Source organism: Ammospiza caudacuta, chromosome 20 (genome assembly GCF_027887145.1).
Source record: "Ammospiza caudacuta isolate bAmmCau1 chromosome 20, bAmmCau1.pri, whole genome shotgun sequence".
Lineage (NCBI taxonomy): Eukaryota > Metazoa > Chordata > Aves > Passeriformes > Passerellidae > Ammospiza > Ammospiza caudacuta.
The window spans coordinates 5,945,929-5,954,668 of NC_080612.1; the positions used below are offsets into that span (position 1 = coordinate 5,945,929).

General features: G+C 46.2%; 1 protein-coding gene across 1 annotated transcript in view; it reads left to right on the forward strand.

Annotated features, from left to right (window-relative positions):
• The window catches only part of COL26A1 (collagen type XXVI alpha 1 chain), a 166,209-nt gene extending 162,545 nt beyond the window's left edge, over window positions 1-3,664 (forward strand). The window contains exons 16-17 of the mRNA XM_058817935.1: window positions 2,445-2,613; window positions 3,640-3,664. Coding sequence (XP_058673918.1) covers window positions 2,445-2,613; window positions 3,640-3,664 — 194 coding nt within the window. The remainder of the gene's footprint in view (window positions 1-2,444; window positions 2,614-3,639) is intronic.
• The last annotated feature ends 5,076 nt before the right edge of the window (window positions 3,665-8,740 follow it).

Genomic DNA, 8,740 nt, shown 5'->3' on the forward strand with positions numbered 1-8,740 from the left:
ACCAGTGTAACTGCATCAGCAAAAATGGATGTTTTTTAATTGTGCACTGTGCTTAGGTCATATTTAAACACCTATATTGTATGACTTTAGGGGTTTTCTTGTCCCATAAGTATTGATAATTGTGTTCCTATTCTGTGCTTTTGAAATGGTTCCATTCTTTCACTTCACACATATTTTAGGCCCTAAAAAATACTGTACTTGGAAAGTAAGGCATATTTTCCTTGTTCAATTATATTCATCTTTGTGTTTATGGTTAAAAAACTCCAACAAACAAAGAGAAAAGACATTAAATAACAAAAAATATTTTCCTTGAGCACAGACCTCCCTGGACTGAAAGGCACCACAGAGGTTTAAATCACCCAGCACCAGTTCTCTGGTCATGTTCCCAGTGTAGGTGTTAAGGATTTGACCACAGCTTCTGGGGCAGACCAGCTTTAAAACCCCACTCAGAAATGCCAATCCCACGCTCTCATTTTCCCAAGAATTTTCCCACTGAGTGTGGTTTCCAAAACCACAGCCAGCCAAGCAACAAGGCAAAACATCCCAGCAAACAAAACTCTCCTCTGCCCTGGGAGGGCAGCTGGAGCTGACCTGGCCTGGGAGCTGCAGAGAACAGCCCAGCAGGACACAGCAAAGCCCAAATTGTTTGGCAGGGTTTGGTGCCAGCAGACAGAGCCCAAATCCTCCAGCAGCCAAAATCTCACTGGAAACAGAAACGCTGCCTGGTGGGATCAAACCAAGGCTGGCACGTTGGGCTCCTGGCAGGGAAACACAAACACCCAGCTCTGGAGGCAGAAGGAAGAAGAAATTGGGGCAATGGAAATGATGAGGCAGATCAAGCCACCAGCATCTGTTGCTGAAGAGTGGCCCAGAGCAGTGTACATTGAATTTGTTCAGAGGGAAGAGCAGGAGGTTGTTACCTGGAGGTGCTCTGGCAGCAGGGACAGCCACCATCCATCCCCAGCATTGTTGCTGGTTTGGCTGCAGCCCAGGGTGGGTCAATCCTTCCATTCAATCCTTTCAGTGCCTCCAAATGTCCTTTACTAGGAGTGAAATGGTACTTGAACCCTAAGAGCATCAGTGCCCACTGCCCACCAGCTCATCCTCCAACACCAGGGGTCTGTGGGCAGTGCTGAGTAGTTGCTGCAGCCCAAGCAAATTCATAATTAATATAAGAACAGTGTCACCATGATATTTTCTGAAAAATCCCTTTGCCAGGATTTCTCCTCCTGGGAAGCCGAGAAGCCTCAGAAAAGAATGAAAACAAAAATGATCTGATTGCTTCTCCTGTGTTTGCTGCTTTGGAATGTGGTCTGGAGAATGTTTACCAACAGGTGCATGTTTGATTGGTTTCATGTGAATTGTTTTAACTTAATGACCAATCACCATCAGCTGTGTTGGACTCTGAGGAGTCAGTCTTGAGTTTTTATTATTCATTATTGTTAAGCCTTCTGTCTGTATCCCCTCTCTTTCTTTAGTATAGTTTTAGTATATGATATGATATGATATTATATGATTAATATATATCAGCCTTCTGAGAACATGGAGTCAGATTCTCATCTCTCACCTCATCCTGGGGACTTCCCAACCACAACAGAACAGCACTTTAGGAATGGAACTACAGAGGAGAGCAGGCCCTGCAGTAGGAGCACTCACCCCAAAGTGCTCAGGCAGAGCAGAGGGGAAACATCTCATGTAGAAGAAGTGTGGTGGCAGCAAAGCTGTAGCTCCAAAGCTGCTTCCTGCATGGAGAGCAAGCAGGAGGGAGATTGTGGGAATCCATAAAATCAGAGGGTTTGGGAAAGCTGCAAAAGGCAGGCCTCAGAGACAGCAGAACTCTGAGTAGAGCTAAGCAGCAGCCATGAGATTGGTCAGCAGAAAAATTATGTAAAAAGTAGAAAAGTAAGGACAAATAGAACAATGGTCTGTGTATTAACACTTGGCTAGAATAACTCCCTAAGCTGCAGAAAAGTTTATCTAGTGAGATATTAGGAAGTTCTAAGCCTAATAATGGAGCTCTGTGCATTGTGTTTTAAGGCTTACAAGCAGATATTGTATTCAAAATAAGCAAGCATTGTTTAACCAAATGCACTTGTGCTTATAATGATTAGATAGAACTACTGTCAATGTGCTTTTGCTTTGTGTGATTGGCCAAAAAACTTTTAAAGTGAGTTGTAACATTGAGTTTTTTGTCTGCTGCCTGGGATGTGAGCTGATGGCATCTTCCCATTGCCATAACCATGTAATGAGGCTGATGCTGGGAAATCAAACAGCTCAAGGCACATTCCACAGCAGTCCTGTCCCATTTTCCCATTTGTGCACAGCCCCTGCCAGCAACAGGAGCACACTGCTCCCACAAGAGGAACCACTCAGAAGGGCCCACGAGTGCCTTCCTCAGCCTCCCCTTTTAAATAGTGCTCTCCCATGACTTTCTCTCCTTACAGACTCTTTGTCTTCCATTGAGCCAGGCTCTGGACAGGATGTGATCCCAGGCTCCCCCCTGAGAAGCAGCATCAAGATCAAGCGAGGAGGACCCCGGCAGCCCCAGGCCCACCAGATCCTCTCCTCCCTGCTGGATGATGCTGAAGCCAGAAGGAGAAGCCACAGGATGAAGTAGGAGCATCTCTGTGTCCTCCCTGCCTGTTCTGCAGTTCAAGATCCAGTACCCAGTGCTGAATTGCACCCTGCAGATGAAGAGGGTGGGAGGCTGCAGTGTTGGTGGCTGGGTTTCCTTCCCTGGCCAATTCTGAGCCCTGGTTGCAGGGAATGACTTATCCATAGCTCAGAGAGGGTTTTGAGAATGTTTTCCTTGATTTTGTTGTTTTGCCTTTGGAATAGCAGTTGTCAGGTGTCTCAGAAGCTGCCTACAGGAGTGGCACCTCCTGGCTGTGCCTCCAGGGTTTAACCCTGCCCTTGTTCTCTCCCTGCCCTTGACAGTCACTCAGTAAAGCTCTGCTTAACTGGCCAAGCCCACCCATCCCACCCAGAGCCAAAGCCAAGCCTCAGCCTTGTCCATTGCTGCAGTTGGAGACATCTGCTTTTATTTCCAGCATGACCTGCAAGGATTTCTTTTAAGCAAAGAACAAATTAGAATACAAATTACATTTAGAAGTATTACTCTGAAAATTCAGGTGGCTCTCTGGATTTTAGCAACAAAATCCTGGCTTTTCATGTTGCTAATTGCCTGTGAGTGACATTATTTCTATTTGTGGTTGGCTAAACAAGGACTTTTGATGCAAATGTTCCTAGAAGCATTGGCTTTCTGTCTATCTTCAAAGAGTTTAGACTATTTCTGTGAAAACATAGAGCAGTTTGCATGAGATATGATGGAATTGTGCAAGAATTTTCCCATACTGTGTTCAGCTTGTGCATACATCCAGAGATAATTAATTTAAGTGGTGGCAGTAGCTATTCACAGAAAAGGATATTTTGCAATAGTTTCTTAATCCTACAGCAATCAGGAAAAATGTTTTCACAGTGTTTTGTTTTAATCTTGTGAATAAATCCTCACCATTTAGATCTGGAGACAGTGTAGGAGCAAACCACAGCCTAGGGAATTAGAGTCTTGTCAAGAGCTTATCTTGCACTGGGAGTTACATACAGAGTAATTTTCCTTTTTGCAATAACTGGTTATTTTAGGGGAAGTACCAGCTTCCAGGTTTAAGAACTTGAACCTGCCCTTCAGTGACAAATGAATCACTCCACCTGCTGTGCTAACCAGGTCAGACAAGCTGATGTCATCTCATCCATGTAGACAGTGATTTTTGTTAGAAGGGGGAGGTTAATCAACAAAACTGACTGGACTGTTTTTTGTTTTGAATTCCCACATTCTGACAGTTCTCAAATTCAGCCCAGGACAAAAGTGAGCAAATTGAGTTGTGTTATGGCCCCTGTGTGTCTGGTTCCTGTGCAGAACACAGCTGTGTGAGCACGCTGGGCTGCACTGCTGCAGTGTTTCTGTCAGGGGCTTTCCAAAGAAAACACTCTGCAGTCCCTGATCCAGCACCCCAAGGGATCTTCCCAAGGCAAAGCCCCCTGGAAATGAGGCTAAAAATGGAGGAGCTCTGCCAGCCCAGCATCAGCCCCACATTAAACTGACTGTCCATAAACACTGTAAACATGGTAGTGTGCTACCAGCAGAGACAATCCCAATCCTTCCTCTGAAGAACCTGGAATTTCCACAAATTAGCAGGTTTCAGGCTCCTCCAGGATGGCTGAACCCACCATCCCTTGACTTGGCCCTGCTCCTCAGGAACCCAGCCATGCCCAGGCAGGTGAAATGGCAAAGCTGATCTGAGCAAGCATCAAAACTTTGCTTTTACTGCTGTGCAGCTGAACAACAACCAGCTGTGCTGGAGGCAGCAGGGAGGCAAGTCCCTGCCCTGCTTTTGCATCCTCCCCCTCCTTGGTCAGTGCCAGCTGTGGGGCTCATTCAGCCCACCTGGCTCAGGTTGTGCTTCTGAATGATTGAATTTCCCAAGAAACAAACCCAGAGCTTTGCAGGAGCCTGGGGAGTTCCCTGGCTGCACTCTGAGTTACAGCTGTGGTGTGGAGAGACAAGGAAATGAGTAAAACTCAAGTCCAGCAGGTTCCTGAGCTCAAGGAGCCATCCTGTATCTGCAATCCCTTTGAGAAAAGGAAATAAAGCTCTCTGAGTGCATCTTGGTTTCACCCCCAGCACTAATTCCAAACCCAGCCTTAACTCTGAGGATGTCTGTGGTGCTCTAAGAACCCAAGTCCCTCCTTCACTACTGGCAGGGCAAGAGTTTTGTTTGTGGCCAGCCAAGCAAGGTTCAGCCATGGGAACATTTTTGGAATAATCATTCCATCTGAGAATTAAATGTCCAAAAACAAGGATGATTCCTGTGCAGGAATTGAGAAGTACATGGTTACCTCTGTGGTAAATTGGGACTATCTTGGTCTGGATCACATGGACACTCCAAGACCTCACTGGTGGCTTCCAGGAGATAAATCAGCCAGTTGGTGTTGGAAAATCAGGCCTGGGAAGTGAGGAGAAATCTCAGTTCAGTCTAAACTCCTGCTCTGGGCAGGCTGGTGCCAGCTGTAGTTGAGGCCACAGGAACAATGTGTGCTCATGGCAACTTCAGGAACCAAACCCAACCAAAGCAATCTTTAAAAGGGGAAATGGGGAAATTCAGTTTCACTGGTCCTGTAGCTACAGGGTTGAAATTAGGGAAGAGGGAATACAATGAGGCCATTTTTACTTCCCTGGCATTTCAGAGGCTTCTCACTGAACTGGAAGAGAAATCTTTCTTTCTCCAAGTTTGTCTTCTGAATTCAAAGTAATGCTTTAGTCACTCACATTGCTGAGGCATTCATACTGACATGGATTTGGAATTTTATATTATTTAAAACAAATTACTGACAAGATGAAAGGAAAATTTAATGGAAGTTGTTTGCAATTAATCCTGCCAAGTCAATTGTCAAAGGCTGTTCAGGTTTGGGTTGAGACCACTTTAATTATTGATAGTATGAGCTATGTAATTTTTTCTCTTTGCTTTGTTTAGCCCCATCTCTCTGATGAGGTGCTGTATCTTTAAATGGGGGACAGCAGGATTATACCAGATGGACTTTCTCTCTCTGCTGGGGTTTCACTCCTCTCCACTCACACGAGGGCTGCACCACACTGTTGTGCCACCCCACTTTAATGACATTTAAAGGTGAGCACAGCCTCACACACTGACACTGATGAGACTGATGACCAAGCAAACCACTCCAACCACATTCTCCATCACGGGCAGATCCTGAGGTTCATTTCAGCCAGGCCATATAACGCTTCTTGCCATGTCTATGTAACTTAGGGGATTTATTTGGAATGCGTGCTCATTTAGAAATATATTTTAATTGAAATGTTTAGTGCTTTATCTTACATACATACTGTGCAATACCATAGTGTGTTCTTTTTCTTTTTTTTTTCCCTAAGACTTTTTTGAAATTCCTGATGTTTGTTTGAGCTCCAGTGTGTTTTTGACTTGGCTCAGCTGTGGTAGTAGTAGTGTTTTCCTTGCCCTGAGCTAACCAGAAGCAGCACATTGCACAACAAAAACCCTTTGCAAGTCATGCACCCTCACATTCACCAGCAACCTGCAACTCCTGGGAGGCAGGGAATGCTCCTCTCCAGAGGGTCTAATTTGCACTTACTGTAAGGAATTGCTAGCAACCCAGGGAAACAGGATTTAACTAGAGAGAAGAGCCCTCACCTGCTCCCACCAAACTCGAGTCATTTTGTCATCAACTTTCAAAGGAACAGGCCTTAAAAATCAGACCCAGCCCTGGAGCATGGTGCTGGGTGGGCTCTGCTCCAGTGTCTGCCATGAGCTGCTGTCACACGGGACCCTGAGCACTGTGACAAAGGCTTCCAGAGGCAATCAGCTCCTGGACTTCCCTCCTGATGCAATGATTGCAAACCCATCCTCCTCCAGGTTTACACCTTCTGTCTGACTCCAGATGACATTCCACTGGGGGTGTAGGGGTTAAACTACTCAGAGTCTCTGTGATTTCTTGGTTTCCTGTGAAACCAAGGCATTGAAAGGTGCTATAATTGTTCACGAGGCACATGCCCAGCCACAGAAGGAAATGGTAACTTCTTCACCAGTTATTTTACACAGTACCTTTTTTATTTATATCAGTGTGTTTTGTATGTGTGCCAATGGTCCTGGCTTCTCTCCTGGGGATCAGCTTTACAACCATTTGGTCTTTTATAGGGCAGCCATAGGCAGTATCTTGCAATCACGTGTAATTTCTTAACTTAGAGCAAGAATAAGTCTCGTCTGACAGGATGAACTCATTTATGGCAGGCTTTAATGTTTGTTGTAAACACAACCTGTTTGTTCCACCTCTTGCATGGTTACTTATCTGTTTTCATATTGCTATGTTATTGTTCAAAATATCTATTTCTCTTTATTTGCTATGGGGTTTGTTACTGTATATGGAATGTTTTGTATTCAGCATTTTCTTACGGAGCAGAGTGGGAACAGTATTCAAGGACCCACAAATACCAAAGACCTTTCATGTAATGCACTGAGAAATAAACTTACTGTAAATGAATATCATGTCAGCTGTCCTCTATTTATGAAGTTCAGAGCAAGTTCAAACTGCAAACTGCAGCCTGAAATCAGGGCTTTTCCTTCCTGACATCTCAGCCTTCTCTTTGGGAGGGCTCTTAAAAGTAAGATGTGCATGAAGGCCCTGCTGTGGCCTGGGGGGGGGCAAAAAAGGCAAAAAAGAGCAAAAAGGGCCTTTCTTGCCTAAAACCAGAGCTGGGTCTCCCCGTCCTCGGTGGCACTGACTCCTCTGCAGGAGCTGGACAGAGAGATCTGTCTGCAGGACACACAGAGCCACCCCTCAGCATCGCCAAACACAGGGACAGATCCTGCCCTCATGGGGAGGTGTTTTAGCTCCTCAGGCAGCCTCTCAGGTCACCTTTGAGCACCTTGCTGTGCAATGCAGAGGGAGGCTCTGCCCAGACCTGGCAGATTCCTCCTCCAGTTCCTGCTGGAATTTTGTGCCAGGGCAGACCCAGGGATCCCAGCTCTGCCTGGGCTCAGTGAGGGCACTCAGAGGACAGGAGGCTGCAGCAGATTGTGAGGGGGGAACAAGCCAGACAGAGAATTGTGCTCTGCCCATCAGTGTAAATTCAAATCTGCTGATATTTGCAGTGTTCCTCACTTCCCCAAAAGTTTCCTCCCAGTACAAGGAGGTTGAGTTGGCTCAGCTAAGACAGCAAAGACTGCCCAGGCCTCCTCCCTGACATCCCCTGGCACCTCCTGGGTATCTGCCCCCTCCAGCAGCCTTTGGGTGCTCTCTGAGTGAGCCTCTGGGCTTGTGCAGACCCCCAGAGTCATCTCTTGTGGCAATTCAGACTGCCAGATGATGATGTGGGTAAAGCCCTTCTTTTAACCTTCCTGCTCTGGGAACAGCTACCCCTGGAGATCCAACACCTCTGTGTTGGCAAAGGGAGGCTGGAGGGGAGGGCCTGGGCTGTTTCTGTCACAGATGTCACAGCTCTGGGCTCTGAACTTGTTTTTCATATCCCAAAGAAAATGAGATATATAAATCCCAGCCAGTTTTTCCCCCTCCTGATCAGACTACACTGCAGAGATGCAGATACCAAAAGTGCAGCGAAGGCTGAGCCTCGTAAACACAAAAATGTCCACAGAGTGGAGGTCTCTGCTTCACAGGGCTTTGCACATCACTGATGAGGACATGCTCAAGGTTACTCCGTGCCAGACATTCCCATGCAGCACTTCTCTGGGTCTCTCAGGGTGTATTTATCTCAGTTTTTGAGTCCTAACACCTCCAACTCCGATGTATTTATCCTTGCAAAGTCCTCTGAGGGGAGGCAGCTGTGTTAATCACCACTGTACAGATTGGGAGTTGCTGGATAAAAGGCTAAATTAATTTCTTGGGACATTTGTGGCTGTGCTGGTCTGCCAGGCACCGAATTAGCATCAGGCTCATGTTGGTCTCTGGGCCATTATGGGCACTGATTGTAATCACAGCAAGGGGAACTGACTTCTCCTGAGCTTAACACAGCCCAGGAAAATCAATGTCAGAGGGGAACACATTGAACTTGTAGCAGGAGCTGATTAAAAGAAAACTATTTATTCACCAACAAAACACAGCTACTCTTGGAGTTCACTGCCTTAACTCTTCATTAACCTCATGCTCAGCAGCAAGTGGCTCTTGAGCCAGCCAGGCACTGGCACTGTGGTAAGAG